This window comes from Sycon ciliatum, chromosome 2 (assembly GCF_964019385.1).
Source record: "Sycon ciliatum chromosome 2, ocSycCili1.1, whole genome shotgun sequence".
Taxonomy (NCBI): Eukaryota; Metazoa; Porifera; class Calcarea; order Leucosolenida; family Sycettidae; genus Sycon; species Sycon ciliatum.
In genome coordinates, this window is record NC_088644.1 from 21,333,800 (window position 1) to 21,356,858 (window position 23,059).

Consider the following 23,059-nt stretch of genomic DNA (forward strand, 5'->3'; position numbering starts at 1 on the left):
GGCCTGGCACGAGGGTAACATGGATGCAGCTAATGGGATTTCGGTCTTTGACCACTTGGTGGTGGGTCTGATCTACTCACCTCCCACCGTTTAGGCGCTGCATCTGCGCCTTTGATCCTAGAGGGGGGACATTATAATTATAGCAATAAAAACTGCTTTATGGCAGTTTTCTAAAAAAAGTTATTGTGTTCTAGTCCATGGAGCCCGTCTAAAAAGTAAGAAATTAACGAAATGTGATAGCTGAAAATTAAAATTTCACACAAAACCTCACAATAATCACAACACTTGAAATGCTGCTTTCAACTTTAACTTGTACTGCACCAACAATTGGCAACATGAATGCATAGGAAAGAAGATCACGAGGGGAAAAGGTCTTCTACATGTAGCTTTTAATTCTGTGTGTGATTATTGTGAGGTTTTGTGTGAAATTTTAATTTTCAGCTATCACATTTCGTTAATTTCTTACTTTTTAGACGGGCTCCATGGACTAGAACACAATAACTTTTTTTAGAAAACTGCCATAAAGCAGTTTTTATTGCTATAATTTCTTTTGTTTTTCTGTCACCAATCAATGCCAATCAATGGAATGCCCTATATGAATATGTAAATGATGGCTCTCACATCATATCAAGAGGTATACCAAGAGTACATAATGGGGGTTATGTACTCTTGATTATACCAAGAGTACATAACCAAGAGTGTGCAACTGCCTGCACAACCTCTATGCTGTGCTGCGACGGCAGAACTTCACATCACGTGACATGGTTCAAAAGGTTATGCTGGCAAACAGTGCAAAGTGACCACAAGAGAGTTGTACCCAAAGCTGGGCTGCGTACAACCCAGTATCTATCATGCACTAGAGTGCACGGGTTCATCACGTGATGTGAAGTTCTGCCGTCGCAGACCCCATAGCAGTCCGTGCGCCAAGGGATACTCAAGGGCTGATTTTATTTGCAACCGCGGGAAACGAAGTCACCAAGACGCCTTCATTTGAGGCTTTTGGAATTGGAGAATTTATTGAATTTAGGTATGGCTCTCGTCCCTTCTAGAGAACTAACCAAGACCCTGTGGGGGCAAAAGGAGACTTCTTTGGCTCCGTGAATACACTAGCTATGCGGTGGTCTAGTTAGTTTGAGTGTGTGGTTCGTATTCAAAGTGTTCCAAGCCGCAGTTCACTCGAAGGTCATCGTGGATACGTCTGCACTTGAAAATCAAGGCTGGAAAGGACTGCCTGGTGTGTCCGAACGGTATGTTTTGCACTGAAGGCATTTTTTGTATAAATTGTTGAAAGTGTCTACTTGTTCGAAATGCAAAAGACATGGTCGTAGATCCTTGGCCCACAACACCCCACTAAATAAACTATGACCTGTCGTGAAATTATGTGAAATTGATCAACACAATCATCCACAAATTATCCTATGCCAAAGTACTGCAAATGCAAATAATGGCATCCCTTTACCTAGGTCATGTTTGTAGGGCCTTATGCCACATCTTTGCATGATTTCCTCATGCAAATCGTGTGCCTAGCTTCGAAAACACATTGCGCTAAGTGCCGAATATATACCTGTGAATCAGAACAACAGCACTCACTATTGCTTTCATGAGTGGTAATGGTCAGCTGAAAGGAAACTTCTATCCATCAACTCATAAGTAAAGTAATGACTAATCTCCTTGTTGCGCATGTGGTTCCTTCGTATTTACATGTACCGTAAAGTACCGCCAGAGTGCCCCGCCATCTCGTCCTTTCGGGGTCGTATTGTGGGGTGGTCTCCGGTCTGTAGGTTATACGACACGAACTTTGTACACATATTGCACGTTCTGCAGACAATCTGTGCCTTCGAGCGGACACGAGCTCCACACAAAAACCTGCTTAGTGTGACCTTAGTACACTAAGTTGCTCACACCGTACGAACTTCGTTGCACTGCCATACGATTTTCCTTTCCCTGGCTGTATTATATAAATCTGTCGCAGCAAAATCAAGGTGGGGCGCTCTCGCGGTACTTTACAGTATGTGCGCCTCTCTGTGTTCGGTGAATGATTTTGAATATTTGCGCACGACTTCAGGATAGTGCACATTGTATGCATGTACCTGCATATGTAATCCTTTCATGATTTAAAAATTAGGAGCCGTGCTTCTCATCACCGTGGACAAGTAAATGTCGGCCAGTTACGTAGCGTTTGGAGATTTGCACAAGTACAGTTGCGTGTCGATTATGCGGCAACCGCGGAATAAAATGAATATTCTGGACGACTGAAGCTACAAAGCCATCTTTTGTTAACTTAACAGATCAAAAAGGCAGTACTTCGAAGTACCTGTATTTATCACTAGTATTACCCTGAGACAGTCGTGCTCATCTCTAGAGACTGGCTTGTATTTAACTCTACGTAATGGCAACTTTCATGATGCTGACTGTCTACATTTACTTGAAGTAGGACTATAAATACTAAATATAAGGTCTATAAGCTGTCAGTGCGGTGCTGTTGGATACCCGACATGCCATGTGACTGACCGCCAGATACTAGTAAACGACATGCGAGTGTACCGGTCACAGTGTATCTGGGTTTTCACGAAAATTTGAAACTTATACGATTGTGAGAAAAGTTCAGAAACCACACTTACACATACACACACACGCACGCACACACACACACACACACATGCGCGCACGCGCGCGCGTGTGCACACACACACACCTGTCCTGTTCTGTTGAGCCACTACCACAACTTAGCACAAGGATCGCACCGGCCCTAAAGGGGCAGTAGAGCGAAAGTGAGAGGTGTTGGCTTCGAGTTCACCTATCTCTACGGTGAACGCAACCTCGATCGAAAGTCATGCCAAACGGATTTATCTACCGCGCGCGCGCGCGCGTGGGCGTATACAAAACGGAGGAAGGATTACTTACTCTCCCTGTATGATGTTTCTGTTGTATTCGTGAACAATGTCATTGATGTTTTTCCATGCATGCTTTTGAATATGCGAGCATAACTTCCAACATCAAGCACATTCTTGCTTCTCATCAGCATGTACAAGTTTATGTTGGGCAGTTATGTAGCGTTTGTTTTACCGGCTGCGTTTGTTGGTGCTTGCAGGTCATTGGCATGCTGTCTGTTTCACAGAAGCTCGTGTAACAGGTTCACCGTACAGCTATGAATGCAATGTAGCGTGTCGAAGCCACTTCGGTATGACGTGATGCCTAATTTCCTGGTTGTACCAAAATTGCGAGTATGCAAGTGATCGTCAAGCCTGTCCCCTGTACAGTAGCCGTCTTGCCTTGTTACGCCTGGTTCTGACTCTGCGTTCTCGTATACTCCAGGCAATGTTACAAGGAATACTGCTCCCTTCTCAAGCAATTCATTGGCAACAAAACGCTCGGCTATGCCCTGTAACTTTGCTGTGCGGTTTGTGCTTTGTCAATGTTGTGTACCAGTTCATGATCTGTGCTTGCTGGTCTGTTTGTTTTCTCTCGCACAATTGAGGCGCTGTAGCACAGTGTACAGTGTCGATCATCCTGCCCAGGCTCTGATTTCACGTACCACAGTACGGTTTCTCTTGTTGCTCACTGTAATGTGCATGATACAAGCTCCTTGGTACTCCATCATCACCTGGTGCTGTTGCTGCCATTGTTGGACCCTGCTGATATCCTTCTCGCAATGCCCGAACGTTGTTCCAACAAATGCACAACTCGCTCTTAGTTGTCACATTCGGTTTGGTCTCGTTCCAGTCTTTCGAATTGAGTGAGTGCGTAAACTTGTATGAAGTGGTGAAGCAAAAGCCGTGCGCCGGCAAACATTCAATGTCCGGGTGTAATGACGCACCAAGGTCCCGGGACTTGCGTCCAATTCCTGAGTGATTTTTGTGTGCCTAGCCTCTAGGTATCATACCATATTTGTTTGGTTCAACCGTTTTGGATGCCCACTGCAATACCATTCACTGTATTATGTGTGTATGTTATCCAAGAAATCTCCCATATTTTTGGGTGGACAAACCTCGCCATAAGTCAGTAACCTGGCATTTTGCACTAACAGAACTCCTAGGATATCAGCGCCGTCTCAGTACCTGGGGACAGTTGTAAAGAAAAAGAAAAAATATCCTTGGCCCACAATGCCCCACTAAATAATCCGAAGGGTGTCGCGAAGACTACAATTTCCTTACCTTTCTTTCGTGGACGAAAAAAGACACTTCGCTTCGTCCGTTGCGCATGAAACGAAACATGAGGGTAGTGTTTATCAATTAGAATAGGTATCATGCACGAAGGATTGGCGAAAAGGTACTATGCTCGAGCGCTGGTCGTCGTCTTGTTTGTCAATTTTGAGTCCCATTGAGAATTTTCTTCTCCAGACCTCTCAAATTTCCCGCGGTTGCAAATAAAAGTGCAACTTCTAGACGACTTTTTTGAATTTGGCGCACGGACTGATAGCTGGAGTTGCACACTCTTGGGTTATGTACTCTTGATTATACGCATTGATGTGCAAGCCTTTTTTTGCAGAAAATGGCACTAGCATAATGCATGTTCTTCTGCGGGGAAACATGTGAGTAGTCAGGTGGCGATACTTTTTTTATACGGAGGTCATTCTGTGCATGTTGCTGTTGCAGAATTTCATGACTCTGCCATAAATTTGTCTTGCCTTTCAGATATTTCAGATTTCCCCACCCTCGATCAGATTTATATAGAAGAAATGTAGCCATGCGCCAGGTGCGTTTCGCAGATGTTTTTGTTGATTCTGTGTTTATAATGGTTTATAATCATGGGTTATCGTGATAAGGTCATCCTGCATCATATTGCACTGAAATCGTAATCCTGTTGATGTCGATACAACTCTTGGAAGTAGTTCAATGACTTCAAACTGTTAGTCCACGATTTTCTAAAACACAGCAAAGGAGGAACAATAAACATGTATTAAAATGTAAACAATACATTGCTGAGTCCGACACCTCGTTCTAACAACTACACTGATCCTGAGGATAAAAGGTTAAAGGCTATGGTTGGAGGTACTGATACTGAGAGATAAACAAGGCACTCCATGATAATAAAATCTTACACATCTTTTGGTGAGTATGAATGATATCCAGTCGAACCTCTTTAGGACGAACACCAAGGGACCGATGGTATTTATTCTGTGAGTTTGTCTTAACCTATTTTATAATACATGTATAACCAGTGAATACAATTATTTCTCCAATAGACGCACGAATAGATTTCTTCTACAGCGAAAGATTCTAAGCCACACCGACTCATCTCGTATGAAACAAAAGAGTCACTAGAGAGGTTCTGCAAAATGAAAATGCGTACAAACTTTCGCTCTACATCATGAAGTGCGAAACTTCGCAACTTTGGACGCGAAACTTGCAGGGAACGCGAAATGAACTGTTGTAGGAAATTTCGTGAGATCGGGTCATGGCGTACGTGCACTTGGCTCGCGCAAACTACGAAAATGTGCAGAACGCAAAGTTCGTGCAAAAATTCGTACACACTTTTGCAAGGACTGTCGCGAAACTTCGTTCGAATTTTTGTTTTGCAGAACCTCTCCAGTGAACCTTTCTTTAGCAACATGACGGCAACTGAAACAGCAACAGAGAAAGTACGATACATGTACTGCACATTCTTGCAAGTACTACCAAGAGTACGGGGGGTTATGTACTCTTGGTACTACAAACAGATTGCAGATCGTAATTCTTGCTTTGGCGGCACGAAACTTTATTTGGGGCAGTGCAATCTCGGCAGTACTCACTCAAACAGCCCAGACTCGAGTAAACAAATGCAATCATACAAGTACGAGATTTTCACGAGACGACACTGCACCCGTTGGCTTGTTTCGTATGAAGCAAACAAGTTACTGAACCTCTCCACAATGGAGATTTTCCCTGATATGCGAATTTATTTGGCAAACTCGGTCAATGAGTCCTTGAACCTTTCCCTCCAGATTGGGAACTGCCAACGATAGTATGCTACTGACCAGTGCCTTACTTGTAACGTACTAATGTGCAATGAATATGAGTATTTTGACAACACATCTAACATAAGCCTTACCGTCGAGAAGGGGAACTCGCGTTCTTCGCACACTGTAGGCAAGGGCAAAGAGATAAAAATGGATCTAAATCCGAATAAAATCAGCACACGTTTCCGTAAATGAAAGGGTGAGCATAAGCAAATGAATCGAAGGAAACTGGTCAACTCAGAGATCGCCTGTCATTGAGTATTCCGTAAAAGGAGGCCTCGGCAGCGGAAAAGCTAAATTTAGAAAGGAGATCCTGTCAGCTTTTCCATTATTTATTGCATTCCGCCCAAAATCAGCACACTTTTCGTAAATGAAAGAGTCAACACAAGCAAATGAATCAAAGGGAACTGGTCAACTCACCTGTCATTGAGTAATATTCCGCGAAAGGAGGTCTCAGCAGCACCGAAACGAAATAAGCCAGGCCAGGAGACGAAATATCCGAAACAGCTCATGCAAGAAGCAGTTCCAAAGAAGGAAGTTCCTCGCGCATGCACATCCGAAAAGGCAACAACAAAAAGTCTGCAATGCACCCGCATGCGGCCATCCGGCCGCGCGATGGTAGGAGCCATGGAGTAGCTCCGGCCTCCCTGCAGGACCAGGTACCGAGCATCTTACGTAGAAACTTACGTAGCTACGTAGACAACGTGTCTGAATAGCGGTGTCGTTAGGTAGCGCCATGTGAACACAATAATAGAAAAGCTGACAGGATCGCTTTTCTAAATATAGGGCTTGAAAGTGATGACGTCAAAAACGGCCAAAAAGTAATAAGTTGACATCAGATTTCTATTTTGGATCCACTAAGGTGTGACTTTGCTATTGCCTAAGTATGTGGGTGCATAGCAACCCACTCATGTCGTATGCAGGGGTGACTTTTATTTCGCCACCAGTTGTCACCCCGCCCCCATTAGCCAAATCAGTCAGTTTCACTGGCTACATCACCTTGTTGTGAGTATGACCGCTTGAAATGTGCTTGGATCCATACAAAAACTGGATCCAAGTGGATCCAGTTTTTGAATTTTTGAAATTGTTGCTATGCTGTGACGTAGCACTTTCAAGCCCTATTATCAGATGACCCGCGCTCTGCGAAAACCGACCTTAGGTGCTTCGTAATTTTTTCGAGAAAAAGAACAAAACGTCACGATCTGTCGATTTTTGAAGATTACAAGGTGAGAGTCATGGCGGAACGAAGCAGAAGACAGTCGCTAGCTCAAATTGCTGCGGGCTTCTCCCCAGAGGTTTTAGCCGAACTCCTTCACGATGAATAGTCATTTCTTTGGCCTGGTCCAATCGCAGTTCTGATGACAGCAGTGCCGAGGAGAGTCGGATGTGGAATCGCAGGACGTAACGCTGATCGAGCTGGACGGTGATGCGGAGGAGAATTTCGATCAGGCGTCGGTTCTGCCACCAGCCCAGCCCCTCAATGCCGGCAATATACAGAGTGCACGCCAAGAAAAATCGGTTCAAGTACTGTCTACAATCCAGGAGGCGCGTGACAAGTTTGACAAGCGCTGTAGGTGTTCCGCACTGGTGCTGTTTCAAGAGCGTGACACTTGAAACCTTGCTTGCACTTACAGCACACACAGCGCAGGTCCTGATCAAGACAGATCGCTGCTTGTGTGTAGGCGGAAAGCTAGACGTGCTCAGGAGACGTGGTGAGGCTACCCAGCGCGTCCAGCATGCTGGGAGATGTGATAGATGGGGCTCAACAATACTACTCTGAACTACTGAAGCACAGAGTCAGTGGCTGGTGTGGAAGTCATGTACATGCATGTCAGGAAGTCTTTGTGTGTGCCTCCAGGATCAAGCCCTGGGTGCTGAAATCTACAGGCTGCTGTCAGTGCAAGTGTAATCAGCCCAACACAGAACTCTGGAATGCACTGCCTGTGGAAGATGTTGTGGAGCTGAAGCATTTTATAGAGCATTATGCTATGCTAGTATTATGCTATAGTTCATGGCCTCCCTTAACCTGCGGCTCGACATGGACACAACAAGCCAGTACCAACCTACATGTATTTGCCCAGTATCACTACGAAGAAGCTTGTTCACCAGGCGTTCACAAAGCCTGGTGGCAAAGCTGCATACAGTACGTTTGGCAAGATTTGGAAAAGAGACTGCCATGATATCGCCGATTACGAAACAATGTGTGCGGCTGATGTAGACATAACTAGATGTTCTAACTACCAGTACCAGATAAAACTATCAATATCCTTTAATCCGGCATTGGTCCTAGCTTCTTCACTACTTTGCACCTGCCTCTACGCATCACTCCGGCTGGCATATCCTCAAACAGAGCCAAATACCTCTTCCACCAGATTCGTGAGCAACACCATCCACAGAACAGAGATAGAATGTGTCTATCTCCACAACAGGAAGATCCAATGCCATCATAAACCTTTCCTTTTGAGCATTATGACATACAGATTTATTCTGCAAAGTTTGGTTGCAATCATCCTGCTTGAATTCTTGCTGCATTTGTTCCAAAATGTAGCATAAAATCCTGGATTTTTGCTATTTTTCCTCCAAAAATTGCAAGAAAAGTGCAAAGAAATTGTCATTGTATCTAACTGAATATGTATGCAATCCACCTAAAACTTCACCAGAAGTTGAAGAAAGGGTCCTGGGTCAACAATCCAGCACAAACTCAATTTCGCCAAAATAGCACCTAAGGTCGGTTTTCGCAGAGCACTGGTCAGATTATGAACATTTTAGAGAGGTTCCGCACTACGTAAAGTTGAGCAACTTTACGTTAGTGGGCGGGAAAAACCCGTGAATTCGCGAGTTTGCACTCCACTTACGGAAAGTTGTCTACGGAGAGTACGTAGATAGGGCTCTGATAACGTAGCTGGTCCGTAAGTGGATTGGGGTACAAATTTATGACTCTCTCCCCAGGTCGATCTGGTCGTACACTGCCGCGTTCGGAGTTGCCAAGGGCAGCTTCGTGATTTGAAAACTCCGTATGGCGGAACCCAGATGCGCATGCAGTTTACGTAAGACTTTCCGTAGATCGACTACGTTTTTTACTAACGTAATTACGTAATGCGGAACCTCTCTATTATCTGAGCGAGTGAGCGTAACTTGTAGTTCCTTGGTCCTTTTCTTTGGCATAAATTAGTATAATCCTTGGCTCTCCATCCGAGTCTACTCTTGAATCTCTGATATATTATGGAATACACAGAGCCAAGATTTATACTGAAGGCGGCACTGGCCTAGTCTTGCACGTGCTCAATACAGCAAAGATAAGAAGGTGTGGACAGATACAATCAAGAGTCCATAACCCCCTGGACTCTTGATACAATGTACATGTAGATGCGATTGTGCAGTGGGTGCATGCCTGCATGGCCCTGGCATGGGTGGCCGTGGTTGCCGCACAACGTGTGACCTCGTAGCATTTTTTCACGGTTCGCGTGAGACTCGGCTGGAGACCGAGTTTTCCGGATCCGTAGGAACGCCACCACCCTTCAAGGATCAATGCGCAGATGCAGCTCCTAAATCGGTGGGAGGTGAGTAGATCAGCTCACCAGCAAGTGGTCAAAGACCGAAAATCCCATTCACTGCATCCATGTTCTCCTCGTGCCAGGCCACGAGTTCCCAATTAACTGTGGGTCGCAGCACGGCTGGAAAAATCCTTCCTCTTCCAAGCGGGACTTGAACCTGGTACCCTCTGTTGCTCAATCATGGTCTTAGACCATCCCACTATGCCTGCCTGCAATCCTGGGAAGCAAACGTATAATAATTATTACTAGTGCAGCTGGTTCTGCCACACGGTATAACGTGCCAAAGTACGTATGGAAACTTCGCAGCGGTACGGTATTTAGTTTGATACGGATTTTTTCATACCGTTTTCCGTGTGAAGCGCGGTTCACACGGACCGGACTCCGTGTGAAAAGTGAGCGTACAGAGTACATGTGGCGGGGTGTTCGTGCATGGTTCGAGCATGCTACGTACAGCAGAACCGGTGCAACGTACGAAAAATCCGTGTCAAACTTCACTGCAGTAATTTTTGTCCTTTTCCTTTCTTCATCATAATTATTACTATGTTCTCTTTGTAGAAGCACAGTTCAGCAATTCTCACGTAGCCTAGGTATCATAGTACTGTAGCCCCCAGTCTCAACTGTTAGTATCCTAATCTCAACACAATCCTGAAGAACAGTCAATGACAAACAGCCGGAACGAACAATATGACCAAAAAATTGCAATTTCCTTTCACGAACAGAAACAATAAGTGGGACTTGTTTGTGAATACTATTTATTCACTCTCTAACAGACACATTCGTCCGGTGATAAGTGAACGGAATCCTTAGAAGGCGTCGATAGCTTCTCATTTCGAAAGCCTCGATCTTTTTCACAATTTCAGCAGTAGTAGTAGTAGTAGTAGTAGAATTTATTATTTTGATAGGGAAGGCCCTACAGACGTTGCCGTCTTGTTACAGGGAACCCTAAGTCATGTACTTGTACATTTGTATATATAAATAGGGCCGCTCCTTCCTTCCGGCTTCCATGTACATTGTACATGCATGATGATGATGACGCACTGGCGCCACTGGATGATTTTTCAGCAAGGGACTCAGCCGGGCACGGCAGGCAGGAGCAAACATGCTCCTTGAGCCACGCAGGCACATGGCACCACAACGAACCAGGGCAAACTCAAGGCGGCAGCGCAGCAAGGAGATAACCTGCGCGTATGGCTCCTTGCTTTTCTCAGCCAGGAGAGAGGCGATCCGTGAGAAAAGCGCATTGGCATGCTTGCCATAGCCACCAGAGGCACAACGGGAACGAAGGAGGCATGCTCGACTTCGTGTACTCGCTCTTCGTACTTCCAGCGCTTTTCTTGTTCATGGCGTCAGTAACTAGCAGTAGCAGCGAGGGAGGCGGCACGATTCGAAGACGCAAAAGGGTTGAGCACCCGTACATCGATAAAGATGCGCTCGAATCGGCCACCCCACACACCACTAGCCGCAACATCCAGCCGAGCCTGCTCCTCCGTGACGGCTGCGCGATACGATGGCGGAAGGCCGCTCCGGTGACGGGCTGGAGGTGGGGTTCCACCCTCACGTTATGAGCGACCTGCCTCAGATCTCTGGCGGTGATCATCGACATCCCTCACCTCGTTATGGCGCAGCGTCGGGAAGCCACCAAACGCGTGGCACAGGCTGAGGGCGTGACTGACATTCACTGGCTTGCTGCTCACGCAGCTCAGACAGCCAGAGGCTTGGGAGCCGTGGAGGTGTCCAGCCGTACCTGAGGCGCAGGCCATCCCGGAAGCCCGGCGGTCTCCCTTGCCTTGGCTTTGGCTTGGTGAGGGTGAAACCATACAGCATGGCCATGGCGGCTGACTGGCTGAGTCACTGAGGCGGCAGGTCAGCCAGCTGGATGCATGGCATGCATGGATCATATCAAGAGTACATAACCCTGTCACGTCCAAAAATCCAACCCTACAACATCACTTCCTCCCAACATCTACCCCTACACCCCCAGGTTATAATTTCAAGTTGGTGCCACGTTGCGTATGGGATGACCTGAATGCTGAACTTGCTGATGTCCACTGGAAATGTCACCTCCGCAGCTCGCACGTGGATGACGCTCTTTCGTCTTTCCACTCTATTCTTAGCAGGGCCATGGAGAAGCACCTCGGGTACTTCTCCCGGCGTCCACTCTCCCCCTCATGCCGACGTTTAGGTCAGCCACCTTGGGTTGATGCCCCCCTCCGTGCCGCCATTAAGGCAAAGCACGATTTCTACAGTGTGTGTAAAAAATACCCAACCCAGCTTAGCATGCATGTATATCGATCTCAACGGAACTTGGTGAAGAGTCTGACTCGATCGAAATACCGGGGATACATTCGGTCCGTACAAGCTACGCTGCAGGACAAAAACCGCCCATCACTGTTTCAGTTCGTGAGCAAATTAAAAAATCATAAAGTATCTCGTGACATCCCGACACTCACCATTAGTTCTACACAGCAGGCTACTACCTCTTCAGCTAAAGCCACTGCATTGAACTCTCAGTTCGCCTCAGTGGCCGTGCCTGATGACCCTTCTCTACCCATTCCCCCCATTGCCGAGGAGTCGGGTGAGGCTGACCGCCTCACATCTGTCTTTACTACGACTGCTGCCATCCGACGTTACATTCGAAAGCTCCCGTCTGACAAGGCGCCAGGCCCAGACGGCATCACTAATCTGGTACTAGGGAGGTTTAGTCCCACGTAATCCGTGGGTACTTTACGTGGGTGTACCACGTGACACTCAGTGACCCACGTACAGACGTTTTCTGATTCACGACATGCCGTGTATGGAGGCTCACCCACGTTCCGCCAGAACGTGGGTGAAAATTAGAATGGAGCGCATTGTGCAAGCTGTGAGGGTGCTCAGCTGAAGAAGTTTCCGAAGCACGAAATCAAAATATTGGATGAGCTTCTTAGGCCCGGGTAGCTTCGTCTTTGACCAGGTTTGGGCCTTTCGCTTTATGCTTTTGTTTGTTCCGTGTGACTAAACACAACATTGCAACGTGGGTGCCCTTCATCCACTTTACGTGGATCACCCACGTACGCGTTTCCGTTACGTGGGAACTAAACCTCCCTATTAAAGTCCCTTGCGCCCTCAATAGCATACTCCTTATGTCTGATTTTCAACCTATCATTCCGCACTGGTCGTTTTCCCTCTGCATGGAAAACAGCTAATGTTATACCGATCTTCAAGAAAGGGTCCCGCCACGAAGCATCAAACTACCGTCCGATATCTCTACTGTCCTGTGTTTCCAAACTCTGTGAGCGCGTTTTCTACGACCAATTGTACTGTCATGTCTCGTCACGTTTGAGTTCAGCTCAGTCCGGATTTCGCAGAGGCGATTCTACCACCCTCCAGCTGACGCGCCTGGTGCAATTAGTGTGTCGACATCGGGATGCTGGAGACCTAGTCGGGATCTGTTTTTCGATCTTGCCAAGGCCTTCGATACCGTCTGGCACCGGGGGCTCTTGGCCAAGCTTCGTGGATCGTTTACTGTAGACGGCAATCCCCTGCTATGGCTGACATCTTACCTAACTGGGCGAACGCAGTACGTCACGGTACATGGGACGTCCTCAGCCGACACAACAGTACTATCCGGAGTTCCCCAGGGTTCCATCCTCGGCCCCCTTCTTTTTATCTTATACGTCAATGATCTGCCCGCAGCTGCCCCGGGCACATCACTATTCGCAGACGACACAACGCTCCTACGGGCATCTCCTAACATCACTGGCCTGATGAGTAACCTAGCTAACGGATTCAAAGAGTAATTTCCTGGATGTCGTCTTGGCGGTTATCGCCCAATCTGTCTAAAACTAAAATCATGCTCTTTCCTTCTCAGCCTGATGTTCCGCCCCTCCTCCATCCCACTTTCCCCAAGCCTATAGACATAGTCTCCAGCCATAAGCATCTTGGCATTTTCATTGACTCTAATCTTTCAAGGGAACCCCACATCGATTACATATGTAAACGATCAAGTTCATCTTTAGGAATCCTCTCTTCTCACTGTTACCATCTCCCAATCTCTTGTAAACTCCTCTTTTACTCAGCTTACATACGCCCCATTTTTGATTATGCAGATACTGCTTGGGCTGGAATTTCCACAACCCGTGCTGAAAAGCTCGAAATTCAGCACAAAAAAGTTCTAAAAATCCTCCTCCGGAAACCCCGCATGCTCCCATCTTCCACCCTTTATGCCCTTGCTCACACTACCCCTTTGTCTAAGAGACGTAATTCACATCTTGTCACCCAGTATCCATTCTCTCAAACTCAATCTGTGTCCACCTCACCTCCACTGTTTCAACTGGTTTTCTTCCCGTAGCACGAGAAACTCCCTTTCCCTTCCGAAACCCAAGTCCTCCTTTCTACTTCACTCTCCCCTTTTCACTGCGTACTCTGCGTGGCTGGCGCTTCCCCAAGAAGCTAAGGACCTTTCTTCCCTTCGCCTTTTTAAGAGCCTTGTCGCGCCTTGACTTTGATTTTGTGTTTCTCATTTTGTTGCAATCACTACTTATCCATGCCGGTTCCTTTTTTTCTTCTCCTCCCCTTCTCCCTTCCTTGCCGTGGTTGGCTAACACCCTCTCTCTTTGGCCGGTGTTCTCACTGTGCTATGAGATGCTGCAATAAATAAATAAATAAACCCCCGGGTTATGTACTCTTGATCATATTCATACATGTACTTAGTACTAGATAATGCTGGAGCAAGAGTACATTTATGTCAGGAAGTCGTATATATACGACTCCCTGATTTACTCAATCTGCGGACAGAACTGTTTCGTCCATGATCCAGGGAGCCGGAGTCGTAAATATCAAAAGCACCATGGCCATGGAGTACAGGGCCTAAGGGGGGGGGGCCCGGGGGGGGGGGTTATATTTTACGACTCCCTGGTTTCGTCCTTTGTGTGTACGTGTGTGGACTCGTACCAAGAGTACATAACCCCCGGGGGGTTATCATGGTTATGTACTCTTGCTCGTACATATGTACTCGTCAGCGCAGCACAGAGGAAATGAGGCCTGATTTATGTACTCTTGTCTTGGCTAGCTGGAGTCATTTTACGACTCCCTGGTTTCGTCCTTTGTGTGTACGTGTGTGGACTCGTACCAAGAGTACATAACCCCCGGGGGGTTATCATGGTTATGTACTCTTGCTCGTACATATGTACTCGTCAGCGCAGCACAGAGGAAATGAGGCCTGATTTATGTACTCTTGTCTTGGCTAGCTGGAGTCATTGCACATTGTGCATGCTCTCAGTTTTCTCGTCTCGAGTTTTGTGTGTGTGTTTTTGTTGAGGAGTTTTATTTGAATCAGTTTTTTTTTAGTTGTGATAGCAAACATGCATGAAGTCGACATACGCAGGCCAATGTGAACTGAGAAGTGGAGGCATACCTGTAGAAGGCAATTTGTGTAGTATTTTGTGTTAGTGTTACCAGCCATCATGGAGTGCCCCCTACTTGGCAGGGAGTTGGTCCTGCCCGTGTGTTTGTTGGTCAATTTGATGTCGTCAATTTGTATCGTGGTCTTGAACAAATGGCTGTACACATACCACCACTTTCCAAACATCACGCTGACCGCGCTACATTTCGTAATGACCTGGCTTGGACTAGTAGGCTGTGCTGCGGCTGGGCTCTTTAAGCCCACAAAACTACGCATAATGTCTGTAGTGCCGCTTGCAATGTCCTTCTGTGGATTTGTGGTCTTCACGAATCTGTCCCTGGAGAGCAATACGGTGGGCACGTACCAGCTGATGAAGGCTATGACCACGCCATGCATTGTCGTTATCCACACGTACTTCTACAACAAGCGCTATAGTGTTCCTGTATTGCTGACGCTGGTAAGCTCCGGCCCGATGATAGCCATGCTGTGGCGTAGTGCAAGTCCAGCCATGTATTTGTGTGGTGTATGGACCATGGACTGCCGTTGTTGCACTACCGGTGTGTTCCCGGGTCACGAGCTTGTGAATAGCTGCTGAGCAGGGATGTGGTTTGTACAATTGCCCTACAGTAGAACCTCACTTATCCGGACACCTCAGGACTGATATGTACCCGCATCTCACTGAGAAACGTCGGGAACTTGGAAATACACTACAACTGCACTGGATATGACCATTATTCTCTTCAGTTGGGCTTGCTGAACCTAGATCGATACCATTGATACCATTTGCAAGCATACACAATAGAAACTGAGAGACGTGACTTTTCATGTGAAGTAGTTCAGCTGACTGCTGCGAGAAGGCATTCGTTGTCAAGGTCTGGTTGCGGGTACCTGCCTGCAAGGTACCCGGTTGAGGCAGGTATCTGGATAAGAGATGTTATGCTGGTACTGTATGCACAGAGCAAAATCCAAACTAGCGCCGGGAGGGGGTCTTCACGAGCATAACAGAGTACAAACTCCGAGCTTTCTACTTCATGTAAGAAGTTTCTCATACAAACTTTGACAAGTTTGGTGCACTTTCGAAGTACTGTTATCTGGTTCTGGGATAGCATTTGATTGCCGCAATGCTGCTCCATCTGTTTGATCCTGTTCTAGATTGCACAAACCAAGCATGCATGGTACCCTTAGCCGGAAGTCGTCAGGTGTTTGGCGAAATTCTGGTGGGGAATGGAGGCTATGCATGTGAAGTATGCCGCCAGTGCTGATGCTCAGGACTTCATATACAGTCGTCCCTCTCTAATCCAGCACCCTCGATAAACCAGCACAATTTTCAGTAGCCAAAATGTCCTCTTCATGCACATTGCAGCAGTAAATCAGATTTGTTAATCCAGCACCCTCCCTAATCCAGCACAATTTCCCTGGCACAAATGGTGCCGGGTTATAGAGGGACCACTGTACTGGCCTTGTTGAACCGTTGCTCTGTTGATCTTAGGGATTTGGTAACATGAAATGGTATAGTAGAGTAATGGTGGTTTAACACACACCTGGCGAAATGGCGGTAAATATACACCTGCCCACACATATGCTCTATCTGATCATTCAGCATGTGAAGTTCTTTGTTTTCTCTGCTGTACCTAGATACCTATAACTCTTGGCGTGGTGTGCAACTCCTACTATGACGTTCGTTTCAATGTCTGGGGAACAGCGTATGCCACCATTGGCGTCTTGGTGACTTCAGTCTACCAAGTTGTAAGTGACAGTCATCGTGTGTTGTTCGTCGGGGTGAAACTATTATACCGAATATTCGAGTACTCGCTTGATTTTTTCAAAAATAATCGTATTCGGAATAAATCAGAGTACTCTTTCATACGTGGTTCATGCATTTACCACAGAAATCTGCAGTTGCAGAGCAGCAGTCAGTAGATATTGATGTGCAGACTGTGTGGTGAACATTTGTACACAAGTAGAGAGAGCCCAGATGACCCACCAATCAGTATACGTGTGGGAAATGACTGCCAATCCGTTCAATCAGGGCTCGAATATTCGATTGGAGAAAATCAGAGTACATGTACAAGTACTCGAACTCTGGATCTCAGTGCCAACTTTCACCCCTAGTTGTGCGGATATGTTTGGATGTGTGCATCCACAGAGCTTTGCATGTGTTGTGGCTCCTCAAAGCATGGTATATCGACGGTTTCACGTTTGGTCCTCTACTATTGCGTGCCAGTGAAAATGGATGATCCTGTGGTTTTCCTATGCGGTTGTCTTTTGACAAATGTCGGACTGTCCGTATGTCTGCTTGCTATGCTCTATCTTTGCTTTGTGTAGTGGGTTGGAACGAAACAGACCGAATTGGAAGCCAGCTCAATGCAGCTGCTCTTTTACCAAGTGAGTTTTCCGTGTTGCGTTGGCTGAGCGTGTTGAATGTGGGTCTTCAACTTGTGGGAAGACTCCGTGCAACTGTGTGCCCAGGTGTTAGTACACTCTCAAACGTTTTTTCTAGGTGTGCGGGGAGAACTTTAGATGTACAGAACCTCTCTGCTGCACTTAGCTAACATTTGGTGCCGATAAACAATCCAACCTGATGAATATCACAGCACCAGGATTTGTGCTGTCCTTGCACTACAGATGCTGCTAGTCTGTGTAGTAAACATGGCTTTGTTCAAGTTTGGTGTATTCATGAAGTCTGAATTCATTTGGTGCAGTGTATCACCGTGCGATTATGCAGTGAACTCGGACAATTTCTGTGTGCGTGTGTGTGTGTGTGTGTGTGTGTGTGTGTGTGTGTGTGTGTGTGTGTGTGTGTGTGTGTGACCAGGTGTGCATTGGGGGGCCGATTCACGTGGCTTCGCCAGTTGTGTGGATTAGACAGTTATCTGGCGCTTGTCTTGATCTGTTTCAATCAGAATCAGATCCGCTATCGTTGCTATAAAGAGAAAATCTGTGGGTGCACATCCAGTGCATTTGCAGATTTGCGTGCTTCTCTTGCGACGGGCGTATACATGGTACATGGTGTGTGTGTGTGTGTGTGTGCGCGCGCGCGTGTGTGCATGCACGTCTGCATGCGTGCCTGCTTGCTTGCATTTGTCTGCTTGTGCATGCACATGTGTATGTACATGTATGTGTGTGCAGGCGCCTATTTCAGCATGCATGCTATCAGTAGTTGTGTTTTTACAAGAACCACCGTGGTCATCGACTGGACTGTTCTCTATTCTAACTCTTCGTGTTTCGGTAAGGATGTTTCACAAAGTGAATGAAAAGGGAAAGAAAGGAATTTTCCCATCACATCATGTATCCGCAATAGGGTCAGTCAGCCGGGTTCTCTTTTGTTCTCGAAATGTGGCCAGGCATGCAGGCATGAATGCTAAGCAATAGGCTTCACACGTTGCAGCGTTACGTTTGTTCCTGCACACGACCCAGCACTATCTGAGTCCCACCAGTCCTGGATATCGGCCTGCCAGGTTTACAGGTCTTCGAGAGTTTCCGTGCTTCCACCGAGGGAGTGTATGTCAAAGAGCGACGAGGCGCTAAAGCCAATACCATATATTCTCTATTATAAGCGCCGTGCTTATATTTTTTCAACACCCCTCTACCCCGTGCTTATATTAGAAACCGCGCTTATATTGGAGACCGTGCTTATATTGGAGACCGTGCTTATATTTTTTCAACCAATACATCCATACAGAGAAAGAAGAAATACATGCTAGATATCATGCATGCCGCATTGATTTCCAACAAGACCGTGCTAATAATAGAGACCGTGCTTATATTGTTTCAAAAGGTGCTCAAAGTGTGCTAGTATTAGAGACTGTGCTAGTAATGGAGACCTGTGCTTATAATAGAGAATATACGGTATTACAAGTACGTATAGCCTTTTGTGGTTGCGGGAACACCTTTCTATGGTTGCAAGGAAAAAGCAGGTTGGTCAGATGACCCAATACTTTTGTTTTGTATCACTTGTGAAACCAACGCGTATAGCCGTTTGGGTTGTAGGCTTGCCTGCGAATCATGAGGTTCCGAGTTCAAACCGGCGCAGGTAACAGGGAGTGTGTTTACTGTTTAGTGCTCTCTCAATCGCGTGATGCAGGCGAGTACCACTTTACATGCAATGAACTGTGCCGATGCCCACGGTGAACTGGGTACTCACTTGCTCGGTGTGAGGGTAACAAGGATGCGGTTATAGGGCCTTTACACGCCCGCTTGTTGAGAGGCTTATCCCCTCTCCCCTGACTCACTTGTGAGGTCTGCATTCGACACTGAGGATATATGGGTGAAGTGGTGGCCCGCCGATGTGAATGTATTTGCTTGATGTGTTCCTCAACACGTCAGGTGATGCGGCTGCGAATCCGGCTAACTTTTTTTTTTTTTTTTTTTGTGAAATTCATCCGGCAGAAACTAGTGAGGACTAGACTGTCTGCTAGTCTTTATTGTGCATGAGTGCTATTGATTGCACCCTCATCGGAACCACATGTATTGCCCCTGTGTGCTCAGGCCCTTGTGTTGCTGTCGGGTGTTGTGGCATTCTCTGTGAACCTGTCGATCTTTTGGATTATTGGCAAGACATCGCCTGTTACGTATCCTCTTTCACAAAGTTAGGTCTTACTTGAGATGCTTGCACATTGTAACTGGATTGAGGTACGTGTTATTTCGGTGTAATGTAAATTAACGCAATAGCGAGTTGCGTATATCTTTCTTGTTTCCACGAAAACTTTTGTAAACACTTTTTGGCATTTTTGGTAGCGAAACCAGTTACCTAAATTTAGAAAAGCTTGGGGATATGGGCGATATTTGAATAGATATGCTTGTCACCTAAATCGAAGTTACACCTGAACCCCTTGGACCACGTAAATGCATGTGTTCTGCAGTAGTGGACCTCTGCTAAGCTTGGGAGGGTTAGCAGGTTGTTTGGGCTGGGAGTAGAAATCTTTATTATGCAGCGTATCTTTTGTCGACTTTTCAACCTTCTGAGGGAGCTGAGAGTTCTTTCCTTGACTAAGGTTTTTTTTTCAGCTATAATATGGTGGGCCACACGAAGTTCTGCATTACAGTCCTGTCTGGTACTCTGATATTCCACGACCCAATTTCACTGAACCAGGCTGTTGGGATGTTCCTTACGTTTTCCGGCGTTCTGACCTATACGCACTTCAAGATTGGCGAGCAATCAAGCAAGAACTCGGGAACGCAGCATATGAAAACGAGCGCGTAGCAATTACTGAACTGGTTCGTTGCAAAGCAGACTAGGAAATGTCCTTAGTCAGAGGTGACCTTGGTGGTTTCTTTAAAAAAAAAACCAATTTGATATCGAATTTGTTCAATCACTTTATACCGAACCTATTATCCTGTGTTATTCCTAGTTTCTGTTTTGTTTTATCGTGCTTTCTTGAGCTGTGTAAGTCAGCCATTTTAATTTGTAGGCCTTCTAGCTTCTCTGATAACTTTCTGGTTTAGTACGTCAGCTTTAACATAGCATGGCTGGCCCATGCGCTAATAATATAATTATGCCCCATCCTGAAATACTCAACTCATCCACCGTGTGTGACTAACTATCATGTCACATATTATACATATACTTATGCCGAATTTCCTGCACCCTAATTTCAAGCCATGCTCATTGTGTAAGTCCATATCGTGCCCACGCATCTGCATTATATTCCGATTCATCTTCTTTCACTGGAGTTCGTACAATAGTGCTGGCTAGGGAGTAGTAGAATACCCTGGTGCTAGCTAGTGAAATTCGACCTCTCACGTGTCGCCAGTTGTATGAGGACGTCACGTGACTGAAGTTGGGTACAGGTTGCAGAGCTGCAGGGTGTTTTTCGACTCACGGCTTGTAAAGTGTGCCCATGCCATGGTCGCGGATTCCACTGGCTAACACTGTAGTTCAATACCGTAAAATTCCGTAAATAAGCCCACCCTAAATAATGCCCATGTCCGATAATAAGCCCAGTTTCAGGCGGTGTACACTTCAAGTCCGTTTTAGCGCCCATGCCCGAAATAAGCCTAGGGCGTAAAGTGGACTCAAAATGACCAGCGCGCGAGCGTGCGTTCACGTACAAACTGTAGAACAGTTGTGCCTTGTACTTATCATAGCAAGTGGTTTACCTATCAAATCTGTAATTTCGCTACATTCTTGGTTACGACCAAATTTCCAGCTGTGGTTTGATGTACCTGTACCGCGCTCAGTGTGAATGGTGGTTCACTGAAACTAGTGGGTTGCTGATAGATTGATCTTCTGCAGATTGCATCCGAAATAACACCCATGCCCAAATATACGCCCGTTTTTTGACGCTCTGCAAAGTATACGCCCGGGGCCAAGAGTTATGAACTCTTGCCGGGGCTTATTAACGGAATTTTACGGTAGTGCACGGGTTGACTACTGGGGGAGTACTGGTGAATATCATGCTGGCTCACATGAATTTGGGCGCAGAGTACCGTAAAGTCTTGTATAAAAGCCGCGGCTTCTATGACTTTCTTGGTGAAATTTTGCAGGCTTCTATATGAGACAGGCTTCTATACAAGACAGGTATTTCTATGTATGTCAACACTAAAACCAGGCTTATGTGTGATTTGATGGGCCCACAATTGCGGCTTCTATTCAAGTGCGGCTTTTATACAAGACTTTACGGTATTTCTACTACCTTCAACAACTGTGAGCACACGTATGGTACTGTGTAGTACACGTACATGGCATGGCCTTCCTACACAATGAAATAGCCTTGCAGCCAATAAGAAACAGGATAAAATGTCCAAGTTCAGATATATACACAATTACAAACTACACAGTTAAAAGTTAACACTACACAATTACAAACTACACAATTACATGTGCTTCGAAGTATATACATTATGTACAAAGACGAGATCACAGACTTTGATTGCATGATCAAACGCTTCGAGCACTATACAGCTGCTCGGTGAACGTAACATTTCTACAGTAAGAATAATAGAGTATTGGTGGAATATATAAAGGATAAGCAGTAATTTGTACAGATATGGAAGTTTCAGAATGCTCTCTACAGGCAAGCTGGATATGTCCTCAGATGAAGTGCATAATAAAACACAATATGGTGGAGGTCAAGACACGCAAGTTCAGTCTTTTGCAACAAGGAATTCACGAATGCTGCTCAACAGATCTCTCTTCACATCATCTGGAACTAGAGCTGGAAGGGAGAAGCAAGGCACATGACAAGAGAATAAGCACCCAAAAGGAACATGTTGTAAGGTACCCTGCAACAGATCAACCCGTATGTACCTCCTCTGGAAGAAAAGACTTTGATCCAAGCAATACAGCCTGCACTGGAAATAACAACAGTCATGTACTATATTTGCCTAAAAAATCCGGCCAATGCTGCATGCATCGTAGTCGACTACCATGTGCAGAATAATACCCAGGATTGGTTTGATTTTTTGGCGAGTCTAGTATGTGACAATACGGTCACCATAACAAATTACATGTATGATCGTCTGCGTTGGAAAAAGTCATCACATAATTTCTTACATCTTGCTTTAGGTGTAATCATCTTCACAAGCTCATCTGCAGTCAAGTTCTCAACACCCTTCTCTTCGACAACCTCTGCCAAGCAATTGCAAGATGCAAAACACATATGATACAAGGTTAGTGTTACTGTTCATTGCATGAACATACAAATTAACAGCCCAGATGAGATGGGAAAAGTGGGAAACGGACCAGCGTGCTCCACAGCTGGGCAAAATCAGGGTAGGCCAGGCCCATATTGCAAGAAAAAAAAGGAAGAGTCAAACCCCATTTCTGCCTGATTTTGCATCATAAGCCATCAATCCCAACATGTTGCTAGTGTGCACACAAACAGAAGTTTGCTTTTCTTTCGATTCTTTGTGTATTTCCGCTCATAAATCTACCCTGACATTCCCTGATACCATAGGTATTGCTGAAGTGAATAATCGTAGCAGCAGATGAAGGCTGGAAAGCATTTGTTGTCATAAATCCATAGCACAGTACGGTGTTATTGTTTTATCACTCTGGATACCCCTGACATTGCAAAAAAAAAGGTGTCAGATGGGTAAATTTCGGAAATGTAGTTCAGCCTGAGCTATCTTGACCAAGGAACAATAAAAAAGTCCTTTTTGAAACGAAACGTGCTCTAAACAAGCACAAGTAGTTGGTACGTACTTTTCGCATGCAGTCTCAGCTGCTCTTTCCAGCCGCATTTC

The 23,059-nt window shown here is 45.9% G+C and overlaps 2 protein-coding genes and 3 long non-coding RNA genes across 5 annotated transcripts in view; 2 read left to right on the forward strand and 3 right to left on the reverse strand.

Annotated features, from left to right (window-relative positions):
• Positions 1-23,059, reverse strand: part of LOC135809190 (pyruvate dehydrogenase protein X component-like) — a gene marked incomplete in the record, with an annotated part of 32,643 nt that overhangs the window by 4,868 nt on the left and 4,716 nt on the right.
• Positions 916-3,796, forward strand: LOC135809192 (uncharacterized). Its single transcript, XR_010552175.1, has 2 exons — positions 916-1,247; positions 3,092-3,796. It is a non-coding gene; the product is annotated as an uncharacterized LOC135809192 (long non-coding RNA).
• Positions 4,477-6,477, reverse strand: LOC135809193 (uncharacterized). Its single transcript, XR_010552176.1, has 3 exons — positions 6,359-6,477; positions 6,031-6,062; positions 4,477-4,864 (listed from the first exon to the last, which is right to left on the reverse strand). It is a non-coding gene; the product is annotated as an uncharacterized LOC135809193 (long non-coding RNA).
• Positions 14,803-20,607, forward strand: LOC135809189 (solute carrier family 35 member E3-like). Its single transcript, XM_065322475.1, has 6 exons — positions 14,803-15,329; positions 16,508-16,618; positions 17,198-17,257; positions 18,002-18,100; positions 19,361-19,443; positions 19,880-20,607. The coding sequence occupies exons 1-6, from the start codon at positions 14,934-14,936 to the stop codon at positions 20,073-20,075; spliced, it is 945 nt and encodes a 314-aa protein (XP_065178547.1). The 5' UTR covers positions 14,803-14,933; the 3' UTR covers positions 20,076-20,607.
• On the reverse strand, positions 21,596-23,059 carry LOC135809191 (uncharacterized). Its single transcript, XR_010552174.1, has 3 exons — positions 23,019-23,059; positions 22,368-22,442; positions 21,596-22,029 (listed from the first exon to the last, which is right to left on the reverse strand). It is a non-coding gene; the product is annotated as an uncharacterized LOC135809191 (long non-coding RNA).

Coding starts and splice junctions, on each gene's coding strand:
- LOC135809189 (XM_065322475.1), top strand. CDS start 14,934: ATGGAGTGCCCCCTACTTGGCAGGGAGTTGGTCCTGCCCGTGTGTTTG. Junction 17,258..18,001: donor TGCAGCTGCTCTTTTACCAA/GTGAGTTTTCCG, acceptor ATGTGTGTGCAG/GCGCCTATTTCAGCATGCAT. Junction 19,444..19,879: donor GGCAAGACATCGCCTGTTAC/GTATCCTCTTTC, acceptor TTTTTTTTTCAG/CTATAATATGGTGGGCCACA.